A 25,226-nucleotide genomic window follows, 5' to 3' on the forward strand; every position below is an offset into this window, starting at 1 on the left:
CACTGTGTAAGAAAGAGTTACTGCGATAGGGCAAATTTATATAACTGCATGGCCATAAACTTATGAGAAAAGGGCTAGAGCCACTAGTGTGGGGTTGTGCTACCTATCAGTCTGTTGAATGTACACAGATTTCAAGTACTGTTCCCAGATAAGATTTATACACACCAATCTGAGTCATTTCCTCCCAGTTATTCACTTTTCTAAACCTTATTGCTTATTTTAAAATCCCTGTTTTCATTAAATTCCAATAACATGCTGAAGAAATATGTGCGATTAATATTCTTTTTCCTAAGGAGGAATGAAGATTTAAAAAATTGCACCAGAAAGTAAAAAAGGAAGACTTTCTTCTCCGTAAGCATTTCAAAGTGTGATAAATTATTAATCTGGTGCGTGTTACAGCTCCAAATTCGAAGTTGTTCAGTATACTTTCATTTTGTCACAAGCAAAACAAAAAAGTGCACTGAATACACTACAGGTCGCGGTCCCTTTCTGTTTCTTTTTTAAAAAAATAGTGAAAGCTGAGCTGATGACACCTGCTGCAACAAGCGAAATGCTTTGCATTATCTGTACAAAGCTTTGAGTTAAGATCATTGCAGATATAGAAAGCAAGTTGTAAACATGTCCATACATGGCGTGTACAAAATTTATAGTGTTATTGAACGGGAACTGCCTGTACTAGCGATGTAACACATTTAAAAACTGCAGGGAACTTACTGACAAAACTTACGACGAAATATAGTCACTTGACTTGGAGGCAGTGCATCTTGGCTACGAAAATTCTGCCCTGCACATATAAGTGCCCATTCCATAAACATTCCAATCGGGCATCACTCGCTGTTTGTGCATTTGTTTATATTAGGGTCTAATTTACGACGAAATATAGATGAGACGTAAACTGTTCAAAATACCTTTCATCCTCAGTATTTCAGGTTTAGAAATATGTATTTCGTGGTCACCTGTGTCAATTTGCGGAGATAGTTCCAATTTTTCCGTACAGAATCGTGACATAGTTAGAAACATTTAATAACTTTATGAGGTAAATTTAGTATTCATGGCTTCATTGCTGCTTATGTGATTGAGAATGAAGGCGGGTTTCCACTTGCAAGTAATGTGACGCCACTCGGCAGTTATTCCGAGTGGCACCACCGAAGAAGTGTATTTATTGAAACAACCAGATCCAGGTGGCGTCACTCGATGTTTACAAGATTCCGGATCTTTGTTGCATCTTCGTTTTTCATCTTTGGCGTCAGCTGATTCATTGTAATGTAAACATTTCCATGCGTGTTGAGTGATATATTTATTTTTTCAGCTTCTTTCACAGAAATTAACATATGTATAAAACACAGATAACTTGAACTGAGTGCAATGGATCAGATTCATTATTTGCGTTTGGGACTGTGGAACGTTGCAGAGGGACTGTACAAGTACTTCATCGAAAATGACAGCTCTCAAGACGCAAAGTCTCAAATTCGTTCTTACCATTGGAATGTTGCAGTGGATCCAGAAAGGAACTGGTATTATTTTACTGTCGTTATTTTGCTAAAATAACTAGATTAATTGATTATTATGTATTACCATTTTATTGCATTCTGTGCAGTGCTACTTGTGATATAGGACAAGTCAGCATAATCCAAACGGTTTGGCCTACGTTTTACGATATAAAATGTCAAATTATCAGATTTGGTAGTAATATTGCATACAATTTTCTGCCAGTTTATATTTAGGCCTCGAAGTTTTTTTATGTATTCTTAACTCATTTTACTACAGAATAGAGCTACAGAAAACGTATAGAGTGCATTCAGCTAATTCAGTAAATACATGCATTGCCATCGATTAATGAAATTGTTGTGTATTTTTACATGGTTGGAAATTTCAATACTTTTACATTATCGAAATTTATTCAGCATATGTCTGTCTGTTTATTCAGGCTGGTCCTAACAGCCTGTATTTACAACATAAAATTTATTTTTTGATTACTGTTGATAGAGTTTTCTCAAACAGTGATTCCATACCATGACATGAAACATGTCAATTAAAAAAAAGTTATATGAGACTTGTGGCTGCTATTCAATTTTAATTCTAACAGTTGCTGATCCCCTGCAGACGATGCCTACTCCCTCAACATTTATTATCATCTGCATATTAAATTTTAGTAATGTTTCTTTTAATTTGTGTTTCAGTTTGGATTCTTTACCTGTGTCTATGTTGTATTCTCCACATATAATGTCTTGGTTTCAAACTTCAGTAAACAGTTTTGTCAGGTTTTTCCCCCCAGAATTATTGAAATATTGCCTCTTGGAAACCTCTATACACAAGAAAATTCTTCACTCTTCATTTTTATGCCAGTAATTCCAAAGTCATTTTCTATGCTGTCTGACAAATCAATACATTTACACTGTTCAGTATATTGTGGCTTATCAATTCTCTTCTTGTGCATAGCAACACCTTTATCATTATGAGTCAACACAATGCAGTATTTCAAAAATTCACTTTATCGTACATACAAAAATGGTTATGGAAGTGTGAGGCTTCAGTTGCTTGAACATTGTAAATTATTCCTTGCTGACTACCATTATTTCACTCTACCTTTGAACTTTTGTGTTCTTAGAAGCCATTAGGAAGTGTGTACTTATTCTGGCCAATATATTGTGACAATGATCTCTTGTGATGAGATGCATTTTTGCAAGTTGTGAGGAATGCATTACAATCAGCCATGATACTTATCACATTCTGAATATTTTATTGCTACCACCATTCATTTTGAAGGTACTTCAGTGCAACTGATGCTTCTTTTTATATATATTTTTTGTCTCTTATGTAAGTAACTCATGGTACATTTTCCCAACATAAATCTGTAAAATAATGACCTTTTTTCTCCATAGTGCCCCATTTTTGGTTGTTCAGTGTATTGAAAAGCATTGCAGTAGCTCAACAACCATCAGTCAGCCTCCATAATTTGCAGATGTAAAAGAATTTTGGGGTGCCTGGTGTTGCAACGGCCATTCCATCAGGTTGTGTGTTATAGTAAACAGCACATAATGTTGTGAGGGCAATTCTGCATCTCCACACGTACAAGAATGTGGAATAGCAACTTACTTTGTTGGTGATCATTTCACCATTGATGCAAAATATCTTTGGGCTCGATGTGTTTTCTGTTTTCGGTTTTCAGGTTGTGGACAAAGTACGTTTAGTGTCTCAATGCTTTTCTTTTCATAGTTTAGACACCTAACTGATGTCCTGTAGCCCGCTCTTTGAGAATACCTAGGGATGGGCAGAAAATTTTGAGGCACATTTATCTCTTAAGCTGTCAGCAATCCCGAAGCTTTGTTGCCCCAGCCCTATTCCCTCCACCATGTGCAGAAAGATAAAGGCAGTGTTGCAACATTGGCAGCATCAGCTTGTCATTTCTCCTATTTCATCAGTTCAGTGCGACACATCTTTTGTGATAGTTCAGAAGCCCGATGGCACTGTGCACCTTCGGGGCAGTTTTAGACAGACAGTTGACGAGCAATGTGCCGCATATTTGTATCTCACTGTGTGGTAGGTGGCATTGATGGCAAAGTTGTCTGGGGGCCCAGTACTTTTCTCACATTGACTTGCACAATGCTTACCTGCAGTTACCGTTGGGTGCAGGTTCTTGGACTTTCCTGGTCCTCAGCAGCCCCTTTGGGGTTTACCAGTTAATCGCTTATCTCTTGGAATCTTGTCTGGGCTGTAAATTTGTCAGAGATATTTTGAACAGTTAATTTAGGACATTTCCTGTTGCATCAGTTACCTTGATGACATTTTGGTCACAGGCAGTGCTTGGGGGGAGCACATCAGTTGGTTTCCCAATGCCCACTGAAGAATAGTCTTCATTGCAAGCTGGTAAAGTGTTGTTTTTTCTCCCCAAAGGAACATTTTTTGGGTCATGCGCATAGTAAAGATGGTCTTGTCCCCATGGGTGACTGCATGAAGACCATTGTCTGTTTACCATTGCCCAAGAACCTATAGGCACACCAGTCTTTTCTGGGTAAGATTTCATATTATGCTCAGTTCATTCCCCAGCCTGCACATGTCTGCCAGTCTCTTAACTGGCATCACCAGCAGGGTTGTCTGGTCTGTGGACTGCTGACAGGCTTTTCAGCCCCTCTATCAGAATTTGTGATCTGCTCCCTGTCTTGCTTCTTTCACACAAGGCTGTTACACCCTGGCCTGTGACATATCCTTTTATGGCACTGCTGCCTTCCTGTTGTGCCAGAACTGAGATGTCTTCAAACAACCCTTTACTTACACTTCAAAGATGTATTCCGCTGCACAGTGGGACTACTCACAGGGGCAAAAGGAGGTGCTAGCTATTATTTTCAGGGTCAAAAAATTCCGCATCTTACTGTATGGGATGAGGTTCCTCCTCGTAACTAACCACAAACCATTGATTCCCTTATTTGGCCCTTGTTCCAAGCCGCTGGATGGGGCTGCCCACCTGCTGCAGTGGTAGTTCCTCTTTCTCAGCAACTAGTCTTATGACTTTTGTTACCACTCCACCACCCAGCATGACAATGTTGATGTACTTATGCTGCTACTGAATTTTGTTTCAGTCTTTTGCCTCCTTTATTTCTCTCATCTATTCTATAGTAATAGAAAAGAAATGTGAGAATCCATTCATCTTTTTCATAGTCATTAATGGTAAATTCATGTTCTGGACCTGACACCTGTTAATACTGGAGCAGCATTGGAGAGAGAGAGAGAGAGAGAGAGAGAGAGAGAGAGAGAGAGAGAGAGAGAGAGAGAGAGAGAGTGTGTGTGTGTGTGTGTGTGTGTGTGTGTATTTCAGGTCTGTAGATTCTACCAAGAATAACACATTAATCATGTTTCTGCATTTTGTAAGTTTGAATATTGACTTTTATAACAAGCTTTTAACTCGTACTATTAATGTAAAATTAAAATTCTGACACTGCAGCTTTGCATCGCCTGTAGTGATGACGCCTTGGCATCAATCATGGGTTTCAACTTGGCTTATCAGTAATGAAACTGGAGCCTGCAGAGAAATGACGACTGCAGTCACTGATGTGCGCAGCCTCAGGAAAGAAACTGAATTCCATTACATTCTGAACATTTTATCACCACCACCAATCATTCTGAAGGTACTTCAGTGCAGTTGATGCTTCTTTTTTTTTTTTTTGTGTGTGTGTGTGTGTGTGTGTGTGTGTGTGTGTGAAGACATTTTCCTAACATAAATCTGTAAACAATTTTTAGTATTAGGAGCATATACTGATCAAGGAAGTACAATAAATAAATAAATACCTTTTAGATGTTAAGATTGTGTGTAATGCAGGCTTTTAAATTTGAAGCTTTCACTTTGTCAGCAATCGATCAACAGAGCATTTGAAACTTATTTCCAGTCATCTGCCTTAGTAGAATAGCATGCATTTCAGTTTTTCACAAACAATCTGAAGCTGCCCATTGAATTAAATTATCTGTGGTGTTGCGAAATGATCTGACTGAATTTACAAGAAGTGACTGAAAAAGGAAAGTTAAAGGCTCAATTTCATTTCCTCTTTCATTTCTACCACCAATAAAGACAACACAGCAGTTCTGCGGTTTGGCTGTCGCTTGTACCTGAAGATGGAATATGATAAATAAAGCTTTCTTTGGATTTTGAAAGAAATTAAAATCTTTATTCAAAAATGTGTTCCCAAAGTGCCTTGCCTCCCCTCCACCTGCCCCAAAACCTTCACCTCCTTTTCCCTCTACCCCTCACCTCCCTCCTCATCTAATCCTGACCTCCAGCCCACTGCTACCTCACTCCACCACCCTCCCACATGCCTTCCCCTCGCACCACCACCTCTCCAACTTTCTTTCTCCCCTCACACACACTCACACCTTCCCTCCTCATTCTGAAGATGTGACCATGGAACTTCAAGCATCTTCTGTGTATGTTATCAGTGAACTTGTCTAGTGATGTTTATAGGTTTGTAGTTTTTCTTTTGATCCATATGCCCTTTACTTTAACAGTTCCATAAATTTCTCTTAGAATTGTTTGCTCTTTTTTTGCTATTGCATCAATTTTTGAATGGCCTCCTGGAGTTGTAGTTTATGTGCTGATTAGTGCTTCAGACAGGACAGCTGTCTTGTAGTGCCGAAGTTTCACTTTACAGGATATCACTTGTTTGTTTTAGTGTTTACATGTTATTTTGTTTACTTTCTGGAATTATATTTAAAAGGAGAAACATGTAAAATGTCCCATGTTTTGTTTGTAGTGGGGCTCTTCTGATATTTTTATGCAAATTTTCTAACTAATGGGTCTTCTCGTACGGTATCAGAGGGCCTGCCCTTGATGCTACCTCATGTAATTTCTCTGTGGCCTACTTGGTTTCTTCACTATTCTTAGGGAAGATAGCTAGATCATCAGCAAAAGTTAGGCACTTCACTTTGATTCTCTGTCCTCAGATGAGATACCATCTCCTTGTGGAACTCCTGTATGAATTTCAAAGAATCAGGCATTTCACCCAGAAACTTCACTTGAGATGTTGTGTCTATGAGCGTCTAGCATATTAGTTCTCATGTCTCTGTGTCTACCCTGAACTCTTCTAAAGTGTCCAAAATAGTTTGCCTGTCAAAAGATCTTTACACTTTCTTGAAATCCATAAAGGTGACATATGTGTTGGTATGTTGACATATTCTAAATATTGTCTTCAAAAACATACTCTACTCAGCACATGATTTGCCTTTCCTAAAGCCTGCTTGATATTCACAAATCAAATGATCTGTTTGCTATTCATATATGTTTAAGAGAGCTTTAGATAGGACCTTGTATATAATTGACAGAAGACAGAGGCCTCTGCAATTTGTCTCCTTTTTTTATGCAGTGATGTATTATAGCTTTCATCCAGTCCTTTGGAATCATTTCAGTTTCCAACATTTCTGCTAAAAGTGCATGAATCCTTCATATTAACTGCTGGTAAACCTTTCAGGATGTGAGGTCGTGGTCCAAGAAACTCTTCTGCTTCTGATGTTTCGTCCAGGACCTGCACTGGACATGCTCAGAGGCACTCCTCTGCTGAGTCTTGCCGACTGACCAGTTGGACATCCAAGACCTTTTGACATAGTGTCCTTATTCATTATGACTCCAGCTAACGAAATTCTGATTTTCATAATGGATATTTTTCCAGGAGATTTGACTGCTCTTTTTAGACGTTGCCTTACTCTGAGACAGTTCCAATGAGACGATGAATTTTATGAGCAACTTGACGGCGTAGCAATGGGTAACCCATTAGGTCCTCCGATCACTACTTTCTATAGGAGAAATTTGAACAGTTGGCTCTGGACAAAGCAAATAAGAAACCATATCCCAGGTGTCGGTTTGTAGATGACACATTTGTGGTTTGGTCCCATGACAGAAAGGCTTTGGATGAATTCTTTGATCATCTAAATAAAATTAATCCAGAAATCCAGTTCACCATGGAAATGGAAAATGATAGAATATCTTTCTTGGATGTTTTAGTTATGAAACGGTTCAATGAAAGTTTGGAGCATAAAGTTTTTTGGAAAGTAACACATACCGACAGATATTTGAATAAAAACTTCAATTACCATCCACAGCAAAAGAGAGGTGTCATTAAAAGTCTTGTCGATAGAGCCAAACGGATATGCAGATTGGAACACCTGGACACTGAAATAAAACATCAGAAGCAGGCCCTCAAGAATAATGGCTACTCAGGGAGAGAGGTAAAGCGAATTTTGCGATCAAGGAACAGAAGACTGAAGGACAGGGATAAACCACAACAATGGAAAAATACATTTTCCCTCCCTTTTATTAAAAAAGTCATGGATCAGATAGGTAAGATTTCACAGTAACATGAGATCAGACTGGTCTTTAGACCAACAAAGAAAGTAAGTCAAGTACTCCAATCTGTGAAGGATAAACATTGTCCTCTGTCGGTATGTGGTGTATACAAAATTCTGTGTATGTATGGTAAAGTTTATATTGGAACTACCAAGAGGAGTAAATACATGGCTAAAAGAGCCCAAAAGTCTTTGCCAACTAGGAAAAATAGAGAAATCAGCTGTAGCAGTCAGGAAACCACAAAGTGAAGTTTTCTGAAACAGCAATTTTATCTGGAACATCAAATTATTATCCACGACTATGTAGAGAAGCCATTGAAATTTATAAGCATCAGGATAATTTTAATATGAAAGAGGAGACAATGAAACTTAGTGACATATGGACAGTACCTCTACAGAATCTCTAGACAATTTTATCTTTGACAAGACGACAATCGATAGTTAAGTTTTATCTTTGACAAGGATTCTCTCTGCTCATCCCGTGTTACTTTGACCACATCCCCCTTTCCTACAGTATATATGTCGTTCTTGGACATCCCATTGGTTATGAGGCAAGACTCAGCAGAGGAGCGCCTCTGAGGATGTCCAGGGCAGTCCTGGATGAAACATCAGGAGCAGAAGAGTTTCTTGGACCACGACCTCACATCCTGAAAGGTTTACCAGCAGCTATGTCATCTGATCGTGAAAGCCTTCATCCTTCATATTAGGTCGTATCGTACTACTATTTTTAATATTTCTTCAGTTATGCCATTCCCTCCTGTCACTTTGTTACTTTTTAGTATTGAATTCTCTCTCTTGTTTCTTGATTTGTTGGGGAATGAGAATCTGGATTTGGTGCAGATTTTTCAAAATGCAGTCTTTCTACTGAAGGCTCACAGTTGTTAATTTTGAAAGTAATCAGAAAGTATCATGCAATTTTCTTTATTTTTTGTTTCAAGTTTTCCATAAATTTGACAGAACACAATTTTGGTAGTTTGTACCCAGATAAATTCTCACAGAATGTCTTCTGAAAATTTCATGTGTTGTTTTACTGGAAACCTGGCCCAAGTTTTCTTTGATCATAGTCATGTGTTTCCAGGCAAATTGTTTTTTGAGGTTGATTTTAGTATCTTCAGGAAGGGCTCCCATATTTCAAGTTCTGTTGATATCTATTCCAGTGCTTCTGTGGTTTGATTCACTCATCAGTGGCTTCATCGAAGGTCATGTTCCACCACCTGTGTTTACGTTTCGTGGTGGCTGTCCTAATTTCGTGGCTGATGTCTGTAATGTGTTGTGGAAGTCTGGCCACTCCTTGGGATCTTGTTCTTGTACCTCACAAGCAAAAGCCTCAGAGTTTTTCTTCAGGTAGTCCATATCAGTTCCTGAAAATCAGTTGCCATTAGGTATGGATCTGTTTGGTTGGAACTGAATATTGTTTTGTGGTAAGTAGTGATCTGAGTCAAAAACTCCATTCCATATTCAGGTATTTTGAATCTCATTCAGATTCTTTGTAGAAACTGCCACATGATCAACTTGGAATTCTCCTAATAATGGGTTAGATGACATCCAGGTTTTCTTTTTATGTAAAGATCGTGTACTCTTTGTAGACATGAGACTCGGCGCAAATGATGTACAGAAGCTTGTTAGACATTCTCCATTCTTATTCATCTGCCAATGCACTGGATGAAGTCCTAGTATTGACCTGTCTTTCTTCTCCATTCTAACTAGTGTAATAAAATCACCTAATAATATTTTGACACAGTGCTTGGGGCTCTTGCTTGTAGTTTCCTCTAGTGTTTTTCCGAAAGTCTACTCCTTTCTGTGAGTCTTGTCTTGTTATTGCTGTTACTAGGAGCATGAGCATTCATGGAGGCATATGTTTTGTTGCTAGATTTCATCGGAAGAACTTAAGATTCTTTCACTTAGGGATGTAAAGTTGATAACTGAATCTAAAATAATTTTCCTTGTTGCAGGGGAAGTCCTAAGTATTGATAACTTGCCTTTGATTTTTATGGCTGGTTTACCTTTAAATATCCTGAAGTTTTAGGAGTCGAAATAATTTTCAACTTGGGAACGTGTTTGCTGGATTGCTAGGATTTGAATGGTGAATTTGTCTAGAGTGTCACTCAGCTGTTTAAGTTCACTAGGTTTTTGCAGGAGTTGGTATCAGAAGTGCCTGAAAAGTTCTTTTTTTTTTTTTTTTTGGGGAGTGAAGAGATTTTGAAAAGCTCTGACTGTATCACTGATATTTAATGTTTTTGTGGGTAGTAAGAAATATACATTCTATTTGTTGGCTGAAAAATTCTGATTTAGCTTTGTTCCATGTACTGGGATGAATTTAATAAGTCCTCTGACTTGTATGAAAGATTTTCCTTCATGTATGCTATGTATTATTTCTGTTTTTCCTAATTTACTGCATGCTAAAAGTTGATAAACTAAATATCTGTCTACTTTCATCAAATTCCCCTTTCTTAACCAATAACTTGCAGGTTGTTACTGGATGAATACATCCGGTGTATGTAGTCTCAATTCTACTTACAATGCTTCACTTAAAATGGTTCCTAGTGCTCAAAAATTCTGAGACTAATATTTATTTTAATTTCAGCAATGGCAGTTTTAATAAGGTTAAATCTTTGGCTGTGCATGCATGAGTCATAACATATTACTGAAACAGAAAACTGTTACAGTAAATCTGTGTTACAATAAGTGAAATATTGAAAACATTTTTGTCCAAAGCAAGTTAAACATCAACATAGCTCTCTTGTTTACTTGCTCAATACTGGGGAAAACTCCTTTTTAATTATGAGGGTCTTTTTTTTACCTTTGATCGCTCAGTATAGAAGCTACGTGGGTGGCAGAAAGTGGACATGCACTGTAGGCTACTTTGCAATTCTCGCACTACACACTCCACCATTGCCAATCTCAAGGCATCAGTCTGTGTGGCACTATATAATAATGGCGGGTGACGAGGGCCTCCTGTCGGGCAGCCTGGTGTAAGTCTTTCGATTTGACGCCACTTCGGCGACTTGCGCGTTGATGGGGATGAAATGATGATGATTAGGACAACACAACACCCAGTCCCTGAGCGGAGAAAATCTCCGACCCAGCCGGGGATCGAACCCGGGCCCTTAGGATTGACAGTCCATCAGTTACCGGGGGCGGACGGTGTGGCACTACAGCCACATAAACATGGCTGCCATCATTGTTGCTCCCACCAAGTGTGAATTACAAAGTGTAATTCGGTTTCTGCAAGCAGAAGGGAATAGTGCAGTAGAAATTCATTGAAGAATGAGCCAAGTGTACGGTGATAACTTCATGACTGATGGTGTTGTGCGTAAATGGTGCCAAAAGTTTAAAGATGGCCAAAATGACATGCATGATGAAGGGGCCCAAGGATTCAAGTATGTTGTTAGAGCCGACCTTGTTGAATGAGTTGATGGAATGGTTAGAGAAAATCGTAGGTTCAACATAACTGATTTGTCTATGGAAATTCTGGAAGTTTCAAGATATGTCGTACACTCTTTTGTTAGTGCACACTTAGGCTACAAAAAGCTTTGTGGTTGTTGGGTTCCAAAAATGTTGACGGACACCCACAAAAGTCACCGAATGGTGTCAGCTTTGAATTTCCTTGACCGTTATCACGATGAAGGAGAGAACTTTTTGAAATCAATTGTTACTGGGGATGAAACTTGGATTCAATATGACACACCAGAAACAAAACAAAAGTCACAACAAACACTGCATTGAAATTCATCAAACAACCCAAAAAAATTCAAACATTCAAAAACAGAAAGGTTATGTCTACCATGTTTTGGGACCAAAAGGTGTGTTGCTTGTCGAGTTAATGCAGCCCGGAACCACTACTAATGCAGCTGCTTATTGTGAAACTTTACGACATTTGCGGAGAGCCATTCAAAACAAACAAAGAGGAATGCTGACCTCAGGAATTGTGTTGATCCATGACAACACTTGTCCACACACTGCTGACACAACCCAACAGCTCCTTGAACACTTTCAATGGGACATTTTCGATCATCCACTGTTCAGTCCTGATCTGGCACCCAGTCCTGAACTGAAGATGTGGCTGGGAGGACAGCACTTTCAAACCAACATAGATCTTCAAAACATCAGTGCTCTTTTGAAATTGTTGGCGGCAACATTTCTTGAAGACGGTATTGCAAAGCTTGTCCACAGGTATGATAAATGTCTCAATCTTCTCGGTGATTATGTTGAAAAGTAACCATAAGTGTACAAAACATTTGGTAATAAAATAATTGTTTTCTATGAATGTGTCTTATTTATAGCCTATCGGGGGTTAAAAAAAAAGGCTCTTGTAAGATATCAGGCCTCATTTTATCTGTAAATTAGAGAGACTCATTTGTTCACATATGTATTAATCTATAAATGTATTTTTAATTACAAATAATGTTAGTTTTGTTAACCACTCGAACATTTAGGGCTTTCAAATCACTGTGACAGTTTTCTGAAAACTAATGTACTTCTTTGTCTCAACTCTGTTTAGCTGCTGCTCCCAACCGAGAAGATTAGCTCATCAGCTTAAGCTGTTGTCCCTAGAGAAATATTCTTGCTTTTTAGGGTCTCCAACAGGTGTTCCACATTAATTTTCCAAAATATGGACCCAATCCTGGATCTGCATGAACAGTCATTTCTTATTGCCTTTCTCATAGGAGTTTCCAGAGACAACAGACTCACCATGTAACTTCTGTGCTAATCTTCCAAATAATTAGTGTATCCTTGAACCATCTCCTGCAAATGAGAGAACAAGAAGGCCACAACATATTGTCAAAAGAACCACTATTGACCAACTTTTGCAAAATCTGAACTGCAACTTGCTCATTCCATGTCAATTAAAAGTATATTGCTATGTGATGAAAGCACAGTTAACACAGAGACACTGTTTTGTGAAACTAGTTTTGTAACACCAGCACTGCAAACACTGCAAAAAAAGTTTTGTAAATTCCTGTCTACATGAGAAAATCAGTATACACTACAATTTTGACATTTTTAGAGTGCCATAGCGCCACTGTTGTCTTTGTAATGAAAGTTTTGGTGACTAAATTAGTAGGAATGGAGATAATGCTTATCTGCTTGAGATCAGCACAAAAGAAAAAGAAGAAACCTGTTTGGATTTGTGACTAGATAATGAAGTGATGTCACCTTGACTAGTCAGCATCTTGATGAAATGAATTGTTGTGGAAGGCTGAAGAAACTATTTCAACTATCTAAGAACGATGTCAGAACAATCCATGTATCTTACTAACAGAATTCAAAATACAGTATAGGAAGGAGATACTATAATGCACAAAGAATTACTGCCAGAAATGAAGCTGCAAATCACATTATGTTTTTTTGGCACATGGCGAGTCTCATTTACTTTAATACAATACGGAAACAGAAATAGTTATCAGATGTAACATGAAAAACTTACACTTCTTACAGTCCGCATTGCAGTATGCCAGCATAATTGTGACTGAATCCCATCTACAGTGTCTCCAGCGTGAAAGTGTTCAGAGCTGGAACTCTTTCAGAAATGAAAGCTTTCCACTTCAAAGATATTAAATATTGTATTTCTGCTAGTAGGTCCACATTTTACTCTTTGGATAGATTCCAAGTTTTGTCAGCTACATTCTAAGTGATGCTTGCGTTTTGTTACGGTCTCTAGAGTAGCTTGATATTGCTGTAAGTGCATATACTACATTTTTGAAATAATAAAGGGAACATTATTCATGTTTTTCTTTCACTCACCATTTGGTCTTTGAGGTATTGAAGTTGTGAACTGCTGCTGGACTGAGCGTGTTCATCTTCAATGCTTTCCCATGCTATCCTTTTTTTGTGTGATGTAGGTAAAAACACTGTATGCTCCATACTTTTCAAGTTTGTTTCTTGAGAAGTATGGTTCTCTTTGTCTCCTGAAAGGGAGAAAATTTGATTGCTCCAAATTAAACCAAACCATAGATGATGAGTGTTCAGTACCATTATTGTAAACCGAAGTGCTTGGATATGTAATCCACTTTTCATTACAGATACTTCAGATTGGAAAGGAATGGAAGAGTATAATGAAGAACTTAGAGATGTGACGTATGTCCATGCTTCTGTGCAATTGAAGGAAAACATGAAAAAATGCCCAACAAGAAGTGTTTCAGAATCCCACAACTCCAAGTGCACATTTACTACTATTCTCTTCTCTGTGTTGGACAGTAATTACTGTTTCACACATACATTGTTTTAGGTGAAGCTGGAAGGACTGCTAGTGGTGGTATTTTTTGCAAGTAGATTGCAAAAGTTGCTCTGGAGTCCAAACATCTTCACCTGCCAGAAGACACAGTGCCACTTAAGATTCTTAATTGATGAAGTTTGTCTGAGAGCATGATCCAATGACTTACAGAGAAAGAGCATTTGACAGTCAAGAGCAAATTGTGTTATGGGAAAGGCAAGGAGAATCTGGTTTCTAAATTTCACTGCTATGAGAAACCAGTACCACTTCACCCACAGATAGGTGACAAAATAGTTAGTGCTGCATTTGTTATTCATATCTGTCAGAGGAAAAGGCCTCATCAGCATTATGTACAGCGACAATTAATAGATCAGGAAAATCTTAACAATAGAGATTACCAACCAGAAATATAGGAAAGAATAAATCTGCAGGGACCTATTGATGCAAAGCTTCAATCCGGCAACAGGAATGGTCTCAAACAGACTGTGTTAAGAAGAGAATGTGTTGTAAATTATTTTCTTAAAGATGAATCTGTACTATGGTAGCATTTCAAAGTTCGTAAGTGTATTGACTATAATTTTTTAATGTATAGCTTTGACACATTGTGGAATAAAGTGATACTAAATACACAGTTAAGTATGCAATATTTGTGCAACTTTTTCCTTCTGCACACAATATTCCTCACAAATTAATCTCCAAAAGCTAACCATGTAATTTTTGGCTTTTACATGTAATCAGTTCTCCAGTCAACCTTTTTTCTTGCCTGCATTTTTCATAGTTCATTCATGTGTGTATTTCTTATCGAATGTATTTTGATCAGCAACTCTGACCTCTTCAATCCTTTGATGTTTATATCACAAAGAACTGCCTCAAGTGTGGCACTCCCACAAGTATTTATGCATAGCATAACTGTCAAAATCAAACCATTTATCCAGTTCCCCACGTCATGTAGCAATTATTGAAACAGCACCTAACCAGAAAATTCATAAAACTGATAGATTCATGTCACCAAAGTTGGAATGTGCCAAAATGGTATAGTTTAGTCAATGACTTTTCACAGTGTGTGCCTTGCATGTGTAATGGGTGGCAGTGCATTTTGGAAACTTAGCTTCACAATAAAGTGTCACTGTGTAAACTAGATCTTATAGCATGAGGGCACGTGGAAAAGTAATCTCTCTGAATTGTTCACATTACATCTTTATTCTTTATGTCTACATATTTTCAGCCCCCTGCCACTAGAGGACTCTAAATTGTAGCATGTAACATGGCATTGTGTAACGTAACTATGTTGGTGCATGAGAAACAGCATGCTGTAATTGAGTTTCGAATTTGAAGAGGTTGTCCCTACATGGAGCTCCCTCTCCTCCAGCATGACAATGCCAGACCACACATGAGTGCTGCAACATCTGCAACAATCTGACACCATTACTGTCATCGATCATATTCCATACAGTCCCAACTTTGCCCCATCTGATTTTTATCTGTTTCCAAAACTTAAAGAACATCTTCGAGGACTTCACTTTCATTGTGATGAAGCAGTGCAAGTGAGGTTGTGACTCCTTCAGCAGAGTCAAACATCCTACAGTGATGGTATCAACAAACTGGTCTCTTGTTGGTGGAAATGGGTTCATCACCAGAGTGAGTATTTTGACAAACAAATGTGTAGACTTGAAGAATAAACATGTAGAATGTTAGTAAAGTTTGTTTTATTTAAAGAGCCTTGAGAGTTTTCACATAAAAGATTCAGGGGCATTACTTAATAACATGCCCTTGTTCATTATATTTTGTAACACATGCACAGCAAGATATAAGGCCCTGACTGATAACGTTTTTGCAGACAGTGTTCAGGCTCAAACAGTTAATGTGTACCCAATCATTAATGTATGATTAAATTATGATGCACAATTAATAGAAGTAAACAAAATAGCACCTCACAGCTCTGAGGCGTGTTCATACTAAGCAGTAAGACATATTAGTGACACCAGGATACAATGTTGTAGAATAAATTAAAAGAGGTTGTATGGGTGAGGTATGTATGGGTAGACATGCTAATTTGAAACTCAGTATGTTCCATAGTAAATTTATGTCGATATTTGAAAGTAGCCTTCCTAAAAAGTTATCCAGAAAAATCCATTGAAAAGAAAGCTCTGGATAACTAAATGGATTAAGATATCATGTTACAGGAAAAGAGAATTTTAACTTTATATGAAGGCCAGAACAAGTGATATTCTGATGTTACATTCTACAAAAATAGTGTATTACTTTGCAGAAAATCATTAGAATGACCAGAAATATGCATGTCATGACAAAAATTAATAATGCGAGTAGTAAGATTGAAAATACATGAGATATTGTGAAATGGGAGACAGGACAACCAGTCAGCCCACAAGATACTACCACAATTAAGCTGAATGACAATGTTGTGAAGGATAATTCACAAGTTGCAATTATTTGTAACAATCACACTCTAAATGTATCAGCAGTAATGACAAGACATAAGTTCTCAAAAACAGGAATGCCTATGGTGTTGAGGGAATTTAAAACGGAATTCTGGAGAATTTTTTTCTTTTAATAAGTCATACCCTCAGTGATATTTGTGATAGATCACTGGCACAGGGAATTTTTCCAGGCAGTTTAAAATATGCCATTGTTAAACCTCATTATTAGAAAGGTGATAAGAAAGACTTAAATAATAATCATCCAATTTCCTTACTTATGTCACTTCCAAAAATATTTTAGAAAGTAGTGTATTCAAGTAATATCACAGTTAAGTAGAAATAATTTATTTTGCACATCACAGATTGGATTCCAGAAGGGTTGCTTGACTAAGAGTGCTATTTATACATTCACCCACCAGTTACTGCGAGCATTAAATAATAAAATATCACAAATATTTTTTTTTGTGATCTTTCCATGACATTTGATTGCGTATATGGTGTTACTCTCATAGAAAACTTAAGTTTTATGGAATTCATGGCTTCACACGCAACTGGTTTGAATCACACTTAACAGAGTATGAAAATTTGTGCTCAATAATTCAAACAGTGTTGAAAGGAGAGAGAATTTTAGTGACGGGGGAGAAACCACAAGGGGAGCCCCACAACGTTCAATTTTGAGTCCACTCCTATTCCTTATACATGTGAATGACCTTCCACTTATACTTCATCGAATAGCATTGATGCTTTTAGCATACTATACTAGTGTTATAGTAAATTCCATTGGTTGTCAAAGACTTATTAAATGGTTCTCTGGAAATGGACTCTCGCATAATGTTGGGAAAACACGCTATAGTCAGTTCTGTACAACAAATAATGACAACAACAACAGATGTAACACATGAACAGGAGTTAGTAAACAAAGTAGAATGCTCCAAATTATTGGGTAAAAATATTGATGAAATCTTCAACTGAAAGAAGCATATTACTGAGCTGTTCAAACAATTAAGATGAGCTACTTTGTTCTTCATAGAATTGCTAGTGTTGAAAGCAAATTAATCAACCTCCTGATATGTGTTGCTTATTTCCATTCAGTAGTGTCTTACAGAATAATTTTCTGGGGAAATTCATAATGTGGAAAATACTGATTGCACAAAATTCAGCAGTAAGAATAACATGGGGTTCACCTGTGATCATTATATCGCTACCTCTCTAAGTAGTTTGGCACTTTAAGTACACCTCCACAGTGTATATTTTTGCTTATGAAATTTATCATAAATAATCCATCACAATACTAAAAGACAATATGACCTTAATTATCCATTATTACAACTCGCATTGCCTCACAAAGGAGCTCAGTATGTATCAACAAAAAATTTTGATCCTATGGACAATACATACAATGCCTCACAGGTAGCAAAGCAACTTCTCGGCAGCTTCTGTTCCATAGATGAATTTTTATTTAAAAACTGTTAGCCCTTCAAAAGCTAGATTTAAGTAGAGTTGTATTTACAGGACTGAAAATTTATACATTAATTAATGTTACACTAAAAATCATGTCAAAACTGATCATCTATATGTGTACTGTAAACTGACTTATTCCACATCATTTTGATAAAAAAACTTCAAATAAACTATGAAACATGTAACTTACTTACTTACAAACTTATGTATCTATAATTGGATTTTTATCTGAATTTAAATGCATGTGCCTGTTTCCAAATAATCAGGTATTTATTATATCCTATGCCTTTGTTTCCTGATTTCAGAAATATGGGAACTGTATTACGTGCAGGATTTTGAATTACTTCAGTGGAGTAGGGCCTAGCCTAGTGGTCTTACCCTTCTGTGCACTTCAAATCACATTACTTGTCCCTCCACATAGAGAGTATGTACTTTGAAATTGTTTTCATAGGATTGATTGAAGCCCTCTCTTATTTGATGTCAGTGACACAATTTCAATAGTTTGTAGTGTGTGTTCAAAGTGACACAAGACAAAACAACCATACTAACTGTATGCTGGAAAGTAAATGCTCAGCTACCGTTTATTGGGAGCATTCTGTAGAAATTTAAATTTTCTCTGATAGAAATTTGTATGGTCCATTCTGGAGTATTACTTGCCTATCTAGAATCTGTGTCAAGAAGTCAGAATGTTTAAAGAAACTAAATAATTTAAAAGAAAACTGTACAGACTGCAATAGACGTTTTTGCTTGGCAAAAAAAAACTTTACAGGGTTACCCAGTACATTCTTGGGAAGGACTTGACAAGAAAGGCTCACACATCCCATGTAAACCTACATCAAAATTTCCAAACTGGTCTTCACAGCAGAATTTTAAAATATATTATTTGCTGTTACAGGCACAAGACCTAAGCACCAGAACGATAAAGTTATAGGGACTAGAGCCCATACTATGGAAGCTTATGGCAATCTCATATATATATCTGTGAATCATATATCTGTGAATCATAGTTACCATTTTACTGAGTACTCAGAATGAAATTTGCAATGGCTTTATGGCCTGGCATTGACATATCCTTCTCTTCCTGTCAGCAGCAAGATGAAACTGCACTGCAATGTCATTATTCATTCATCCATCCATCCATCGGCTGCCAAAGTTTACAATTTTGCATTATCCATCGATACCTATATGAATATTAACTTGTGACCAATTTGCATAACTGCTTCGGGTTAGCCTTTTTTTTTTAGTGTATTTAAGATACATGATATGCATGAGCATCATCACATACAGCTCTACAATATTACACGAAGTGGTGTGAACATGCTTAGTACCAACACCATTTTTGCCTCTTCCCATTACATTCCAAAACATTACATGTACAAAAAAACAAAACAAAAAAATTATATATATATTGTTTTGTTTTTTTGTACATGTAATGTTTTGGAATGGAATGGGAAGAGGCAAAAATTATGTTGGTACTAAGCATGTTCACACCACTTTGTGTAATATTGTAGAGCTGTATGTGATGATGCTCATGCATATCATGTTTCTTAAATACACTAAAAAAAAGGCTACCATGAAGCAGTTATGCAAATTGGTCACAAGTTAATATTTATACAGGTATCGATGGATAATGCAAAATTGTAAACTTTGGCAACCGATGGATGGATGAATGAATATGTGACACTGCAGTGCAGTTTCACCTTGCTACTGACAGGAAGAGAAGGATATGTCAATGCCAGGCCGTAAAGCCATCGCAAATTTCATTCTGAGTACTCAGTAAAATGGTAACTATGATTCACAGACAGACACACAAACACTATACGCAGATGTCAGCATGTGAGCGAGGACGTGTAGTTGGTCATAAAGAAACCAGGTGGAGTAATTGATTAATAGCTTGACATTTTAAATAGGAGCAATGCCACTGTTTGATGATGTTGGTAGGAATAGATGAACCATGGCCGAAAACAGTGTCAAGAAGGAAGCAGTTGACCTCGAGAGAAGACAGAATGAGAGATCTGAGAAATCAACAGAGAGCACTCAGAGCCCCAGATTCAGCATTATCACTGATCTGATGTGCAACTTGTGCTTCAGTGACAACAAGGACCATTAATAAGTAGCTCACAGAAAGTGGGCCGAGTTCGCGCACCCCTTGTGCCAACTACCATTGACCTCTGTGCGCCAACAAGACCATTTGGAGTGGTTCCGGGCACATTCAAAGCAGTATCTCATTGACTGGAGGAGAATTGTCTTCACTGATGAGTCCCACTTCAAATTGAGCCCCACTGACCATTGAACATGTTTGGAGACGGCCCAGACGCCAGTGGGACACCAACCTGACTGTCACCCGCCATATAGCCTGACAAACAGCAGTGACACTCAGGGATGGCATTTTATTTCACAGCACGACACCTTTGGTTGTTATCCACATCACCTGTACAGCACAGCAGTATGTTGTTGATATTCTATGCCTCATTTTGTTGCCGTTCATGCCAAGCCATCATAGACTTATATTTCAGCAAGATAATGCCTGTCCGTACATGGTGAGAGTTTCTACTTCTTTTCTTCCTGCTTGTGAAACCCTAGCCTAGCCAACAATGTCATCAGATCTCTCCCCAATTGAGAATTTTTGGGGCATTATGGGCAGGACCCTCCAACCAGCTCAGGATTTTGAAGATCTGGCATGCCAGTTGGACAGAATTGGGCATGATATCCCACAGGAGGACTTCAACAAATCTGTCAATCAATGCCAAGCCAAATAACTGCTTACATAAGGACCAGAGGTGGTCCAGTGTGTTATTGACTTGCTCAGTTCTAATCATTTGTTTATCTGTACATGTACATCATGTCAACTGATTTCATCCTAGTCAGATAATCCCTTTGTGGTGTGTCATTTTTTCTGCCTTAGAGTGTACCGTCCTATCCAAAAACAAAGTAAAATAAGTAATGGTAGCAGTGACACACATAATCACATAATTTTTTCACCTTTTTCCATCAAAGTTCCGGTAACTTTAAATAAAAAAAAATTAAAAGACAGGCTCTTGTTTAGGTCTTAATTTCACTATTTTTGCAGTCCATCATATGTACTTGTGGTGGGAGTTCTGTGTCCATTGTTTTTTTCAATTTGTTCGTTCTTAGCATTTCAACATGTTTATTGCCTTATTTCGAGTCTTACCTCTGAGATATAACTATGTAGACACTTAACTTGTTCATCATCATCTTCATCATGTACAGTTCCAGATACTGGCAGTGTCTGCTTGGAGTACAAGCCTATCAGTTGTCTCCATTCTTCTCACCACCTCTCTGTCACTACTCTTGCTCAGGCCCCTCTTCTCTTCTGAACGTTTTCTTCTGCTCCTATTAGCCACTTGTCCCTTGGTCTCTTACCCCATACCATTTTAATCCTTTTTTCCCCTCAGCCTTCCCTTATGTTTTCTGATGATATCTTCATATCTGCTAGGTACCTCATAAGTTCATCATCCACTAACATATTACAATCAACTATGGACTTTTTAGACCAATCACCACAATATGAAGTTACTGTATGGGTTTCTTATCAAACCATCAGTGTCCAACCTTGAGTCTGCAAGTTCAATAATATTTCACCATGTTTGTCCTTCCCCAGTCATTTGCTCAAAGTAAGTTTTCACATCCATGTCTCACTGCATCAGCATGTGACTTCAGATCTACCATTACAGTTATGTTCTACCCAATCACCTGCCTCTGTAGTTCTTCTCCAAACTACTGTTTTTTCTGTGATGTGCATTCCATCTGGAGGCATACACTTGTTTTTAATATCATCACTGTGTTTTAGTTCATTGGTACTTCAGTCTTTATCGTCCTCTCATTCATTCCAGTTACTTTCTCTTCCAGTTCATCTCTCACAACTGCACCCCACCATATTCTTGGTATCCTCCTCCTTGCTGATTCAGTACACCCTAAAGATATTTCTTAGTCTATGCCTTCCTTCACTGCTCCATTTTGTTTCTGCCATTCCTAACACAATTTTCATCTGTCCAAGGTGTCAACAGGTCCTTCCACTTTCCCTTTCAAAGTCTGTCTATTTAATGTTACAAATCATATTCCATGTCCATTGCTTTGTTGTCTAACTTTAAGTCTGTTTCTCATTTGAGGCTTGTCTTATTTTGGAAAGCTCTTTCTTTATCCAAAGTTGGCTGGTTGGGATTATCATAGCTTCACCAGACTCCCATTTTACCAGTTCTATTGAGGTTTTCTGTAGGTGAAACATCTGACTTGAAAAATGCTGTCAGGATCAGACTATGTGTTCCATACTATTCAGCAGTTGGGACATCTGTGGTTCGTGTGACACATGTTTTTTTCTGTGTAGTTCAGGTAACATTTTTACAAACAATTTGAGTTATACATACAAAAATTTTGCACTTACACTTCTTGTTTATGTTTCGTTTCCTGTATGCATTGTATTCACCACAAAATTGACATTGGCATCATATTTTTCACACCTAAAGTAGACAATATTTCTAGATATTAATGATACTGGTATGTGATGTACTCATTTCACCTCTGATGTAGGAAATGAGTCTCACTGCTTCATTTGGGGGATTGTGGTGTCTGTCTATGCAACCACTAAAAATAAGTGTTTTTTTTAAATGTATGTTTCACTTTTTTTACTAAAACACCAGTGATGTGAAATTTCTATTTTACATGATGAATTATATTTCACTTTGAACAATTTTCCATTTTTCCCCAAGGTTCATGCATTTTTAATTAGTTAAGGTGACATTTCCTGTGACAGTAATGTGTGGAATTCTTAGCAGTCATTATCATGAAAACCACTATTGTAGGCACAGTTCAGAAAGGTCCAGAGACGGTTCATGGTATCACCTGCCTCAGTAACATCAATGGATAAGAGAAGAAGTGAAGAAGTTATTAGGAAAATGCAGCAATCCTTCAGTATGAAGTGTGGAATGTTGCACATGTACATAAAAAGCTTAAATGACTGCTTGCCAAGTTGTTGATCTTTCACTGTAATTTAGAGCAAAAATATGAGTCATTTTATAGAATACAAATTGTAAGAAATTATGAACTGTATGGCCTCAGTTGACCAGGAGGAGAGGGGTTGTAATAACTTAATATCCAATTTAAATTAATGTTGTTGGTGGTATATTGGTGGATCAATTACTGATAGACAGAATATTGTTAAAACTAGGTAGCGTTGTGTGAAGCATATGCTTAATTAGCTATTGTTTTTACACTTACAACAGGGTGATCCAGAAGGAATGGGAATATTCAGGAATGTGAGAAGAACAGTTATTGGCTCTAGCATGCATACCTTAACAGGTATGAGCACCTCTTCATCCTCAGTAGTGTGAAACACATCTCTTCTACTGAACAACTACTCATAGCTCTTAAGATCTGCATTTTATAGCCCATGTTTACTTTACATTTTTGCTTTGAATGATAATTCCTGTTATATCTCTGAATGCTGACCATTCTTCATGGGTCACCCTGTGGACCATTGAAAATATTTCATTACCTCCTCAGTTCCAAATGTTGCAGAATGCAGGAACATGACAGAAAGATTAAAGTGCTTTCCACAAAAACCTTTCTGACACATGAAAACTGTATGTGGGCTGCAACTTGAACCCCCTTTAGCACACAATACCCCACCAACTGATTGCTTTGAACAAACCTAATAGCACCACTTTAATTTGCCACTTCTTCTCTTCTACTTTCTCAAAGTCCACAGAGACCCCCCTTCATACTGGATTAGTAATAGGGGAAGAAAGAATATGGTGGTATTAGCCCGCCCAGTTAGCCAAGTGATCTAACGCACTGCTTTCCAGGTGGGAAGGAATGCCGGTCCCCGGCACAAATCCACCCGGCAGATTAGTGTTGAGGTCCAGTGTGCCAGCCTGTCTGTGGATGGTTTTTAAAGTGGTTTTCCATCTGCCTCAGCAAATGCGAGCTGGTTCCCCTTATTCCGCCTCAGTTACACTATTTCAACAATTGCTGCGGAAACACTTTCTCCACGTACACATACAACATAATTACTCTAAAACGCAAACAGTGGGGGTTACACTTGTCTGGTGTGAGATGTTCCCAGTGGGTCCACTGGGAGCCGAACCACACAATGACCCTGGGTTCAGTGTGGGGCGGCGGTGGGGTAAAGTGGACTGCTGTAGCCCGTTGTGGGGTTGTGAACCACTGAGGGCTACGGTGGGGACGAAGCCTCTCTGTCGTTTCTAGGTCCCCAGTTCCACACAATACAATACGATATAGTGGTATTACTTGACTAATTTTATATCAATTTCAAAATGAGTATTTCACTCTACTGTGGAGTGTGTGGTAGTGATAGCCTTCCTGAGAAATTAAAACAGGACTTAGACAAGCAAAAATAAATGCAATAATTTGGATTTGAGCCGCCATTCACATTATTAATAGGCCCCAGTAAATATGCCAAATAATATTGTATACTTTCAAATTAATTATCTGATGGTTGCATATTTACATTACTGGAGAAAAAAATTTGCCCAGTCTTTGATTAGTTGGAAGTTAATACATTTACCCCCTTGTTTTTTATGTTTTGTTTCAGGAACTTACTCATCTTTACAGCCAGACCTTATTTGCAGACAAAATAGCAACACCTGTACAATGCTTTTCCATGCATGCCCATAAGTTTTTGTGTGATTGTCTGCTTAAGTATCCTGTGCTAGCAGATTTCATTATCCAACAACTTATGTGTATTTGGTCACCATACTTTAATGAAAGTGACAATGAACTGCAAGACATTTACAAGGAATGTATTGATGCATGTATTGAAAATATGGAGAAATTCAGTTGTGATGCATCAAATGAAACAAAAGATATCCCTACCTCAAGTAAGTATGACAACTGTTAATGATTCAGTTCTTCATATACTACAACTGTGCTGATATTGTAGATTTCTGCAGGTTACATTTAACAGCATTTGAGACAACAACAGTAATTGCACTCCCTGGGGACTTACAGTTCTTTTGTTGGCGAGTATGTGATTGACAAACATGGGACCCCAAGCCCATGCAACACTGCTTCCTTTTTTCCTATCAAAAGCAAACCTTGCAGCTATCAGTTCGCAGGTCCACACAACTATTTTGCGGCTACATGTGTGGTGATTACGAGAACGTGCGCCGTTCCAGTACTCATTACTTTCTTGCGCTGTAATTCTATTCTCTGACAGCACCTTTTCTCTGACTTGGTCTGAAGGATGGCTGCTATGTTTTTCTCTCACATATTCACTAAAGTTCCTTATTTAATATTTTTATGTTTAGATC

General features: G+C 37.8%; 1 protein-coding gene across 1 annotated transcript in view; it reads left to right on the forward strand.

Annotated features, from left to right (window-relative positions):
* The first annotated feature begins 1,254 nt into the window (after window positions 1-1,254).
* The window catches only part of LOC124721170 (zinc finger FYVE domain-containing protein 26), a 423,927-nt gene continuing 399,955 nt past the window's right edge, over window positions 1,255-25,226 (forward strand). The window contains exons 1-3 of the mRNA XM_047246006.1: window positions 1,255-1,514; window positions 4,940-5,123; window positions 24,509-24,794. Of these exons, the coding sequence (XP_047101962.1) occupies window positions 1,366-1,514; window positions 4,940-5,123; window positions 24,509-24,794 (619 nt within the window). The 5' untranslated portion in view covers window positions 1,255-1,365. The remainder of the gene's footprint in view (window positions 1,515-4,939; window positions 5,124-24,508; window positions 24,795-25,226) is intronic.

Source organism: Schistocerca piceifrons, chromosome X (genome assembly GCF_021461385.2).
Source record: "Schistocerca piceifrons isolate TAMUIC-IGC-003096 chromosome X, iqSchPice1.1, whole genome shotgun sequence".
In the NCBI taxonomy this organism is placed as follows: Eukaryota; Metazoa; Arthropoda; class Insecta; order Orthoptera; family Acrididae; genus Schistocerca; species Schistocerca piceifrons.